The sequence below is a fragment of the Cottoperca gobio genome, chromosome 5, assembly GCF_900634415.1.
Source record: "Cottoperca gobio chromosome 5, fCotGob3.1, whole genome shotgun sequence".
Lineage (NCBI taxonomy): Eukaryota > Metazoa > Chordata > Actinopteri > Perciformes > Bovichtidae > Cottoperca > Cottoperca gobio.
In genome coordinates, this window is record NC_041359.1 from 17,487,184 (window position 1) to 17,498,984 (window position 11,801).

The 11,801-nt window shown below is 40.5% G+C and overlaps 2 protein-coding genes across 8 annotated transcripts in view; one reads left to right on the top strand and one right to left on the bottom strand.

Annotated features, from left to right (window-relative positions):
• Positions 1–5,290, top strand: part of ampd2a (adenosine monophosphate deaminase 2a) — a 32,563-nt gene extending 27,273 nt beyond the window's left edge. For all 7 annotated transcript variants that reach the window (XM_029431566.1, XM_029431562.1, XM_029431563.1 and 4 more), the window contains 3 exons: positions 561–734; positions 843–953; positions 1,611–5,290. In XM_029431566.1, the coding sequence (XP_029287426.1) occupies positions 561–734; positions 843–953; positions 1,611–1,826 (501 nt within the window). In that variant the 3' untranslated portion in view covers positions 1,827–5,290. The remainder of the gene's footprint in view (positions 1–560; positions 735–842; positions 954–1,610) is intronic.
• Positions 5,291–5,363: 73 nt separating this feature from the next.
• On the bottom strand, positions 5,364–10,933 carry eps8l3a (EPS8 signaling adaptor L3a). Its single transcript, XM_029430643.1, has 19 exons — positions 10,869–10,933; positions 10,692–10,765; positions 10,541–10,605; positions 10,303–10,461; positions 9,867–10,016; positions 9,720–9,784; positions 9,493–9,631; positions 9,254–9,406; positions 9,026–9,131; positions 8,823–8,896; positions 8,518–8,592; positions 8,084–8,229; positions 7,637–7,781; positions 7,471–7,520; positions 7,289–7,385; positions 7,065–7,169; positions 6,417–6,502; positions 5,760–5,892; positions 5,364–5,663 (listed from the first exon to the last, which is right to left on the bottom strand). Exons 1-19 carry the CDS (start codon positions 10,931–10,933, stop codon positions 5,649–5,651), a joined length of 1,902 nt encoding a protein of 633 aa, XP_029286503.1. The 3' UTR covers positions 5,364–5,648.
• Between the last annotated feature and the right edge of the window lie 868 nt (positions 10,934–11,801).

Sequence of the window (11,801 nt, forward strand, 5' to 3'; positions counted from 1 at the left end):
TCTTTCTTTCAATTTCTATATGTGCACACGGCCTGGCAGTCTTACGCCCTTATATGGGCATTTATTGAAGCTAAGTCAACTGCCACCTGCTTTCCATTTACGAGGACAATGGGATTCATCATTATAAGAACACAGGCTTTGTTCTAAAACTAATTTATTACACGCCTTTGTTGAATACTCAATACAGATTAGTCAATTATTTCTGTATAGCAGACCGCTGCTATAAATAACTGATCATTGCTATGGATGCAGTTCTGATCATAGACTCTGGAGGAGGGAATAAAAGAATCTTTTTATTAATATTTTGTGTGAAACTATTGATTTCTTTAGTAAGTCGTCATGTAATAAGCGGGGTTGTAAACGATCCCTTACCTGACTGTGTCAGAGAGCTTATTTAAAGTCCATGTTTTGTAACAGTTGGGTTGGACTGCATTATAATTTGGGAAACATTAAGAACAATGTAAACCTTTGGGTCCCGATTGGTTTTCACTGATGGAATTACATGTAGGTTCAAGATTCAGTTTGTCTCTCATGCTCGCTCTCTATTTGATCTTCGTTAGGCTCCGGTGCTGCAGTATCTTTACTACCTGGCTCAAATTGGCATCGCCATGTCACCGCTGAGTAACAACAGCCTGTTCCTGAGTTACCATCGCAACCCGCTGCCAGAGTATCTGTCCAGAGGCCTCATGGTGTCCCTGTCCACTGATGATCCTCTTCAGTTCCACTTCACCAAGGTCAGTATGAGGGAAGTTTGTTTGAATCTACACATGACCTACAGTTAAGGTACACATTTCTGATGAGGCAGAAATGACATCTTTCTCTCTGTGTTTGTCTGCGTCCAGGAGCCTCTGATGGAGGAGTACAGCATCGCTACTCAGGTGTGGAAACTAAGTTCCTGTGACATGTGTGAGCTGTCGAGAAACAGTGTCCTCATGAGCGGGTTCTCACACAAGGTAAACTATTTTATACCTCTCCTCATTTTGTGTATTTAAGCAGGTGACACACACTCAGTGGCCACTTTATTAGGCCCACCTGCACAATCTAATGCAATTCAATTCAGCAGCTCTGCCCCAAACTCATCCTTTTATTTATAATGTTCATTTCTTTGGTGACATTGTCAGAAATGAATTCAATGATTAGTTAAAGTTGTTGGACTTGACTACATTATATTGAGAGGTTTTCTTTTCTTTTTGGTTTCACCAAATTTACAAAAAGTCGTCTTTGGATAAACTGACTACATCTAAATGGTTACTAACTCACTTGAAAACATATTAAAACTTAATAAAGTCACAAATTAACAGCCACGGAAGGTCTGAAAGCACCCAGACGCAATGCATTGTGGGGCAGTTGAGTAGTTGCAGTAAGCTCACACCGCATACTTGTTAATCTAGTTTACATCCAGGCATTTCACACTTACACAAATATCACATACTATGTGAAAATTGAGTATGCAGTGTGAATTTTGCGTCAAACTTATTATGAATACGTATGTATTATGTAAGTATGCGATTTCGGACAAAGCCTAGAGCTGTTTTCAGTCATATGATGTGTTTCCTTCTGGTTTTACTCGTTTCTGAGCTTCCGACTAATGTAGCTTCTCTTAATTCCAGGCCAAGAGCTACTGGTTGGGCCCCAATTATTCTGAGGAGGGTCCTGTGAGCAATGACATCCGTCGTACCAACGTCCCTGATATCCGCGTGGCGTACCGCAGCGAGACACTCTCTGAGGAGCTTCAGCTCGTCATTCACGCTGTCCGCACCGAAGAGCTGGACACTATCAATGAGGAGGACTCTCTGTCCATGGGCCCTCTTCCGGGACAACGCTAAAGTCACGATAACCGGGATTTGTCCTGCAAATCCCCAACCCTGTTTTCCACCCAGCATGACACTGAAGAGACGTGGTGTTGGGGTAAATCAGTTGCATCCTACACAAAATATAAACAACACCAACCATCACCGTAGAACTATGCCACACACACAGCTACCAAAAAGCCAAGGACACAGTGCTGCCCGAGCACTTCATCGTCTACGTTCTTCGGTTTCTTGTGTACGAGTCATTTTTAGGTTGCAGGAAAGGATTTAACGATGAGGTTAAACGTTCCAAATACATAGTCAGTGTTTTTATAACTTCTGTTTCTGTTGTTCTCTGTGGCATGTTCAGTGTCAGTCAGCATAATGCACTCTACAGAGACGCTTCAGGGCAATGTTGTCTTTATTTGTTTGACTCCATCCTGTCCTGCCAAAGCCATTTGATGATCTCTGTGATTTATTCCATTAGTCAGCAGTATGTTTAAATACACCAGACACATTACTCAGCATGTAGTATCTCTGTAGTATCCGTGTGCTACAGGGACTCTAACAACCAGCACATTTAAACTTACTTCACAGCAAACCTGCTCTGAACGTTGCTTAGATTCCACTTTACAGTTAAGCTGCTTAACGGAACCGACTGTGGTGAACCTACCATCTTTATTATAAGTTTGTATAATGAAGATGGGATTTTATTGAAATAATACACCCACACTACCCACACAACAAACTTTGACAGATTTCATGTTTTTAAGCCACTTCAGGGCAGCTTAAAGCTTGGAGGTGTACAGTAACTGAATCGGAGAGAAGAGAGCGCAGCGCTGCAGATCAGCCGTGCATGGTGCTCGGTGTGGTTTCACATCATTTATTTGCCAAATTGCACACAAAGAATCGTTCTTCCGTGACTTTAATGAGCTCAGAAAGTGACAGACAGTCCACAGGCCTCGAGTGAGCAGAGAAGCAGACTTCCTGGTGGTCGACTGCACACATTCCAGAAAGCAAACACTCGTCTTTAGATGCAAAATGAAATTTAGTAAATGATGAAAATCATCCCGGTTTAATGTTTTTTTATGTGGCAAATGAGATAAAAAGGGGAAAATCTGCGTTGTAGATTTGAACCACAGCACAAATAAGTATGAATGGATTCAGCTTCGTCTGAGGAGAAATCTCTCGGTAACCTCACTGTGGCCATGACGATATGGACCCTGTGTCCCTCCTTTGGTCCCAGATTTCACTCGCTCCTTCTCTTATGGACAAACCACAAAGTTGTGGAGTTTTCCCCTTTGCATGCGGTGCACTGTACATATGCACCAAGACTTCACAGTGCCTTTTCATTTTTTGCTTTGGGCTAAAAAATATTATAGAAATATTTTTTCTTGCGTCATGTACAGAATCCCTCTCCACCGATGGAACTGAAACCACCTAGCTGCAAGCTCGGCGTAAAATATCTTTTTACCTTGGCGTTCGTTTGAGAGGGAACATTTCTAGTTCTCTGCTTATATGTGCTTTTTTTTTGCATGCCTGCATTAGTAATGGATGGCAGGAGAGAATGAGTTATTTACAGCAAGCTGTAACGTAAAGCATCTTAACTAAGTCAGGGCTGCCAACCAGCTTTCGAGTCAGACATTTGTTCGCAGTAAACAGATTTAAATTTAGCATTTTACACCATGTAAAAACAAGCACACCATGCGGGGACATGGCGAAGACTGTTGCATGGTTCCTGTAGCATTTTTTATTTTATTTTAACTCGCCCCAAATCTAATCAAAGCTGGGATCACATGTTGTATCGTCCACTCTTCACTCTACCTGCCACTGGACACGGTCCAACTTCCATCCAAGTGTGAGCAATCTTCGAAAACCTAAATGCTATTGTGAGTAATATTTGAATCTGAAAACATCAGCCTTTATTTGAATAACCAACTGTAATGTATCAGTACATGTTTTGCTTTATATATGAGAAAGATGAAAGATGAGATGCCAAATTCATCCAGCAAGAATACAGTAGCTTCGAGGGATGCATCGCCACGTGCGTGTTTGTTGGATTTCATGTATAAAGTGTATTTTTTTAAAGGGGATATAGAGAAGAAATTTTATATTCAAAATATATTGTTGTCAAGGTTTAACATTTAGTTTTGTTGCCGTTGAACATTATGAATTATGTCATGAAAATAGAGTTATTAAATATACTTTTATTCAGTTAATTAGACCATTTAATATAAAAGTAGCTGTTTGTTATTTCAGCACACCTCATAGAGGTACATTATAGATATATCTGACTTTAAATCCAAAAGTCTTTATAGTAGCCAATCACACACACACACACACACACACACACACACACACACACACACACACACACACACACACACACACACACACAAACATCGACTCGTCCAATAGAATCACTCACTGAAGCACAACGTATATTTATGTCCAATTACTACAGCTTCATTCAGCTAATTGGCCTTTCCTACTTTTAATGTTTAACAACCGTCTTGTTGACTACTTTGCAACATTTTGTAAAGTAATTATGGGAATACGTGTTGACGACCTTGCTTTGGTGCTTTATCACCGACAGACTATTAGAATCTGGACTGAACCTTTTCCATCCGTTCAGCTTTACAGCCTGTTGTAATCTGTGTTTATGTTCCTTCATGGTGCCACCATCAGAGCCACCTGTCTACACAACGTAGTGCAGCCTACCTCACAAACACTCATCTCTGGTCGTTCCCTGTGTTGTCCTCAGCAACAGCGCAGCACAGCTAGAGATTATTTTCACTATTGATTAATCCACAGATTTCTTTATGGATAAATCGATTCATTGTTTGGTCTATAAAATATCAGAGAATTGTGAAAAAGGCTTATCTATCATATCATCATTCCCCCTTGTGCACGGGGTTATGATTTATTCAGTCCACATCCAAAACTTATTTGCTTTACTTTCATAGAAGACGAAGCGACACATCTTCACATTTGAGAAGCTTGAACCGGTACATTAGTCATTTTCTATCGATCATCGCAATTGTTGCAGATTCTTTTGTTTCTGACGATCAACTAATCACAGTAAATATTGGCGCATGAAAAGTGATGCACGAGAGATGGAACAGCCGAGAGCATTTAAAGATGCTGTGTTCTCTGAGCAGTGACACAGTGATTATTTGGATGCCAACACAAAAACATATCAGTTATTCAAATATATGCTATTCTATATTCACATTGATTTATTTTCTATTTAACTTCACCGTGCATTAATTAGTTAAGTATTCTGATGCTCACTCTCAAGATATATTTGTCTCATAAACAATCTTTGTTTTTACACAATCTCGTCACTTTATGACGTGGGATTTCTTTTCTTCCTAATTTCATGGCCATTGATCTGTACCCATGTTATTGCCTGAAATGGATTGCCAGTGTTTACCAGATGCTTCTGATAATGTTCATGTGTAATGTCTGAACGAAATAAAGCATGTTTACTCACTAAACCTTTGTGCCAGATAACGTTTATTTACAGGTTACTGAATGACTAAATGATGATGCTTTTTGCTCACCCCATTTTGTGTCACATAATCACACGGTTATTAAATGTCTTACTATACAAAGTTAGCATAGTATTGCTGGATAGATTGTCTAAATACACTTGATCTAACAACTTGCCAACTGTTAAGATCACATTTTTGAACGATAGCAGAAAACTACTATTTCAAAATCACATTTATAATATTTGATACAAGGTTTCTGAGGATAATATGACAAACAAGCGCCCGCGTGTTATTTCTTATCTGAAAGCTTACAGTATTCGGTGCACGGTGATTTCTTCTTCCTCTTCCTCTTGTTGGTCTCTTAACTGGCAGCCTTCTGTGTTGAAACACAAAACAGTTAGAGGGGTTTCTGTATTTACCTCAACATTCATCAGCGGAGACAAACGAAGCTGCGGTGTGGTGAGTCACTTACAGTCATCGCAGACTTGACTGCTTGTAACTGGAAGAAGACTCGTCCTCCTTCCTCTGGACACACGGTCTTCAGTTCCTCTCTGGTCATCCCGAGCAGCATGGAGCCGCTCAGCACGCCCAGACAGCGCACAGTGCTGCAAGAGAGAAAACATATTCCAATCTGCAGTTAAACAATATTAAAGGGCATCGGTGGAAGAAGTTCTCAGATCTAAGTAGTAAAAGTAAAAGTCCTGCTTTCAAAATCTTAAAAGTATTAGCGTCAAAATATACTTAAAGTACAAAAAAGTAAATATAGCCATTATGCAGAATGGTCCATTTCAAAATACTAAATATATCATCGGACTATAAGTATTGATGCCTTAATGTGTTCATCACTTTATGTTTCAGCTGCTAAACATGGAGCTGGAGTAGACTTATAAGTTTTACTGTTACTAACTTGTGAATTTGCCTCTAGGAAGAAAAAAAAACCTGATTATATTTTGTATTATTAATCTGAATGTGCAAACAAACCTTAAGTTATCGAATCCCAACATCATCAATACACTTAAGAGACAACGCATAGATTTGAGTAGCCAATCAAAATGAAATTAATTAATGAAACCTAGCTTTATTGTCTATGTTAATACTTTCACACTAAATGTAATAACTATGTACTTACATTTTACTAAAGCCCTTGTCTTCCAGCCAGGCTTTCACTTCTGCAGGCTTGGACTTCTTTGTGAGCATAGGAGGACCTCGAGCCGGCTGAGCAAATGTAATGACAGATGGATAGATATACACATTCAATGTACATGTACTGTCTATATGTTATTGATATGAATTCCAAAGAAAAGCTTCCAAACTTATTGAATTAGTCAGTTTTTTGCTGCAGTTGTAACTTTTCCGCTCCGACTTACTCAGGTAAATATCAGCCACAATGTCAAAATCACTGAGAAGTGACTCATAATTACACATATTGTGTAAGTAGTAAGCTCAATGTACTGCAAGTAACTTGCATTCCCTCCACTTCCACCAGTGGTTGAGAAACAGTGTTGTTCCCAGATCACATAGTGACGTTCTCAGTTTTTAAGCCTTCCTTTTATATAAAGGTCAAAAACTTTAAATAATAGATAACCCCTTATGCTAAATTTTGGTGCATTTAGGAGAAATCTACAGAAGCAAAAAAGTGTCGTAAATAAGCACCTAGATGTGTACTGTGTATAAGGGGGTTCTCTTTACACCGGTCTGAAAGAAGACATGTAATGGAAGCAAAAAAGCCCAAACTCTCAGTGTCTGTGGTGACCTGTGTTGTGTTGGTGGTGCCCACCTCGATAGGTTGCTCGCCTTGAGCCTGCAGGACATTATTGGGTACAAAGCCCTCCTCCCCTCCTCTGTTCCTCACTTTCCACCACTGCTTCGACATGTCCAGCAGCTGACGGACAGAGTAAAGCCAAAGTCTTGAAGAATTGTGGACATTTTTCTCTTCAACTCTTTTGTAACCAATGCCACTCAAATAAAACAGAAAGATTAGTTTGCTCATGTCACACTCACCTCAACTATTTCTCCTTTTGTGACACTGAGCTCGCTTTGGTTTCTCGAGAAGAAGTCGTACACAACATGCATTTGACGCGGTGTTGACTCATTGGAGCTGGAAAACAGAACAAAAGGCATCTCAAGTGTTAAACTTTGAACATTTACGTGATATTGCTTTATACGTTATGTGTTTGTTGTACCGTGCTTTCTGTGGGGGGTGAGGTGGTGGTGCTGTCCACTTGGCTGCAGCCTACACAGAAAAGATACATGATCGTTTTATGTTTTTCTTCTTTCGACCACTTATCTCCAAAACTACCCGTCTATTTGTGCAGGTTGTTGAATGCAGTGTTTGATGTGAAGCTGTACCTGGCTGGGTGCAGGTTGCTGACGCTCCTGACTCCTCATAGGTTCTCTGGGTTCAGGTGGTGCAGTCGCCTCAGAGGGCTGCCAGCCATCAAAGAACTCCAGAGTGTATGTTGGGATGTCCTCGTCGTCTTCTGGCCATTGGGAACTGGACATAGTGTCATAATCATAACTTATTATTATCTTGACACGTATCAGACTAACACGCAGCAGTTTGACATATTTTACGAAACCAAACCGAAATACAATAGTCCACTGGAGGAGGAAGTACAAATCCTTCACTTAAGCATCAATGCAATAATGTTAAACAATAACCCTATTACAAGTAAGAAGTACTTTCAGCCAAATAAACTAATAGTATCTAAAGTATAAGTACTCATACTGTTGTAGCTGGTGGAGCCATTTTAATCCTCTTTATATCTAGTTAGGTAGTTTAGTCCCGTGTCTCACCTGGGGATGTTCCAGGCGTCTCCCAGAGACTGCCACAGCTTGTCCTCTTCTGTGGAGGCCTCCTCACTCAGGAGACGGATACACTGCGGCGTCAGCAGCGGCGCCACGATCTTCTGTGGCAGATCCTCCGAGCAGTGAGATACCAGCTGGGGAGGAAAAGCATAACTCACTGTGTTGTGCATAAGTCCTGTAACTAGGCCAGGTGACACTAATTCAACAAGAAGGGTGTATACTGTATAATACATGCTGAGCATTACACATCACTGTACAATGTAAAGCTTTCTTTCAAAGAGGAAGAAGTTATAAAACAGTATGTGATAGAGCAGGGTTTTAATACAGTGATACATTCTATAAACCAGACATTATAAGTGTTCAAGTAACTCGATACTGACTAAACTATTAAAGATTCAAATGGAAGAGATGTAGTCACTTACAAATGCTAATGTGGAAAATAAGGAGTGAACAAATTCAGGAGCGCTGGGCTTATTAATCATTCCTTTGAGATCCCCCTGTCAAGAGAAACATTTCACTGTTACACACACTCCTATGTGAGGGGTCACACATTTCAATAACAACACAATAACCTTGCTAATACGACCTTCTACATGTTTACAGATAAATAAACAGTTATCCTTCCAGTATATTGGGGAACACATTACGGAGCTATACGCTGCTACACAGTGAACGGGAATAACACCGACCATGATGATAGTACGTCAATGTGATGAAGGAAACATACCACAAGGTTGAAACCGTATTTGATCTTATGGAAACACACTTCAAATTCTGCTGCAGGCGGCATACCATCCATTGCTAAAGAATCCAAATAAATACACGATGAAGACTCACAAGTATGTCATAAGAAATGTCATAGTATAGTCACAACTATTGCAGTATAGATCATGTACTATCAGTCTGCCCTCATCTTCCACACTAAATTACCTTTTCCTTTTTTCTTTTTCCTTTTTTTTTTTGTATTTTTCGCTACTACTGCAGCTACTTTTCCCATGAAGATTTCGATGTCACCTAAAATATGATTCAAGATATCCTGTAGAGACAGAAAGAAGTAGAAAGTCATTGAATAAAGTCTTGAATATTTCTCAACATGTTTAAAATGTGCTTAAAAACGAAACCATTCACTGATTATCGGTGTATCAAATATACACTCACTACACTCCTGTCCAGGTCTGTGTATGGAGGAAACAGAGGTTCTTCTTCGGTGGTGGAGGGCTGCAGTGAAGGTACCTTCTGTCTGGGAGGTGGAGCCTCTTCCTCCTCCTCCTCCTCCTCCTCCTGAGCCACTTCATGCATGTCTTCCTTCCTCTATATGCACAAAGGAGAAAGAGGGTTTGTAGTGATTTTGACTTAATGATTAATAATCAATGCAGCACTTGTATATCTCCTGTCACCAACGCACCGTAGTCAGGAGCCGTCCATAGGTGCATTGCGTCAACGTCAGGCTTCTGCTCTTGTGGTTCAGGAGATTCTTCAGTGTCACAAAGGCTTTCCATTTCCTCATGCTCCGCTATTAGTCCTTCATTGCTGCTTCTAAAAAGTACGAGAGGCATTTTGAAGAATAAAATCAAAAGGCTAACAAAGGTTTAGGTATTTCTTCTCAATGACTTTAGGTTCTTACCTGACACTTGAATCATTTCTCCTGCGTGCCAACGCTCCTGAGAGATCCCTTTGAACATAGTCGGCCTGTGAGCAAAAAAACAAAAGATTGTACTCACTCATTTATTTCACTTCATAACAGTCACATTAACTGAGGCTTTGTCCTCACCCTGACATCCTCACACTGAAACATGAAGACAGTGGGGGTGTGTTTCCCCCCGGGCTGGACCGACACTGTGAGCAGGGAGTTAAACACGCCAGCGTCCAGCACAGCCTTTAGCTCCAGGACGTCACTGAACCTCATGGACTCCAGCTCCTCCTGAGAAAACACAAGACAAGTTTTTATACATATGAACCACGTCATACAATTCAGTTCTATACAATTTGTACCAAGTCTCAATTTAGAAACTTTGGGCCACCGTGAACTTCTAGAACAGCTTCAATGCTCCTCGGCTCCAGATCCTAGAGCGCATTAACATATGATCTATGTTAATGCTCATGTAATCATCGAGTGAACCTTCATACCCTGGGTGGGGTCATTCTCATCCTGGAAGAGACTACTCCCATCAGATAAGTAATTTCTGTAGGTCTCACATGCTGCTTACCTTGGTTTCAATGTCTGTGAGCAGCAGGTTGGAACCGCGCACCTCCAGCTGCATGTTCTGACCCCACACACGACCCATCCCGTCCAGCACCTTCAGCCGCTCCACACAGTCCCCTACGCTTCTCAACTCCTTCCCATCCAGGTCACAAGTGAACAAGTGCTGCAACAGAGAAACACAACATTAAACATGGCAGGATTCAGAAATGATTCATTTGTATGGATAATGTGACGGATGTTACCTCCACTCTGTACCGAAATTTGTCCATCATCTTGTTTATTGATACCGCATAATCCCTCCTTTGCACTGTTGATCACAAACCAGAGCTCTATGTTATTTATGAAATGGAAGTGAACAGGTGTACCCTCTGATTATGTCGAGCGTTGACTTACAGTACACTGACTTCGCACTGGGCTTCGACACACTTGACACCTGTGAGGACGTGTCATCCATAGTGGAGAAACCACTGTCACAACAAATGCAAATAATTAACAACACTGATCTTCTGCTGACGAATAAAGTGATGAATCAAACGATCAATCAACAACGTGAAGTGGTGAAATCCGTACCTGGAATGGAACGACCCAGTGTAGCTGCCGGTGTCGTTTCCAAAGGAACTGTTGCTCCTGGACATCTTCAGCACACACCTCACACCCCTGCTATGTCATATGTGATATGAATTATTTACAAGATACATTATGTAAGTGGTACGAGGTGTGTCAGCAACCTGCATCTGAAATAAATCTATAAATACGTAGAGGTAGTTTGTCGTCCATCAGTGTTTATTCAGAGCTGAAGTTTTGTTAAGCTTTTGCTGAAACAACATCTTGGTTATTAGCAATACATTGATGAATGGGTCTTATTATCTACATAGTAACCTAGCAGTCTTATAACTCGAATGCAGATTAAAACAATCCACAGGTAAAAGATCTGTGTGAACACAATAAAACAAACGGAACATATGAACAGAACAGATGCTTCAGATCATTTTACAGTCATCAGAAAAGTATTGTATCTATTTTAATTTGATCTGTTTTCAAGATGTTATCACCTTAAGGAGTAAAAGGAAGAGGATGGTGATGTAGATTTAGCTTGAATTGTGTTAAATGAAATGCAAACACACCTTAACTACTTGACTACAGATGGTTTAGACTACTAACAAAGACATATCCAGTTTATTGTGGAGATTCATGCTCTTACCTTTGATGTCTGGTAGATGAGTGTTGTTGTATTATTTACCCTTTAGTACGAATACAACTCATATTTTAATCCTGCGCCTCAGTCAGCGAGGTACACTCAAGACTTCCTTGTAACGGAGAAGGACAAAGTCCACTGTGGGTAGCAAAACGTACTGAGGGATACTGAGTCGACTCAGTTAAGTGTGTGAGATCTTTAGTGTGGCTTCCTGTCTGAGCAAAGGTCAGCAGATACAGAGGCAATCACCCTGGAAAAGCTGAAAGGTCTCCAGGTCTATAAATAAACTTGTGTGCGCTATCAGCATT

Excerpts from the sequence above, each read along its gene's own strand:
- eps8l3a (XM_029430643.1), bottom strand. The coding sequence starts at position 10,933 with ATGTCCAGGAGCAACAGTTCCTTTGGAAACGACACCGGCAGCTACACT. Across the intron at positions 9,632-9,719 it reads AGAAATGATTCAAGTGTCAG|AAGCAGCAATGAAGGACTAA; the intron begins GTAAGAACCTAA and ends CGTACTTTTTAG. Across the intron at positions 8,230-8,517 it reads TATTTTCCACATTAGCATTT|CTGGTATCTCACTGCTCGGA; the intron begins GTAAGTGACTAC and ends TTTCCTCCCCAG.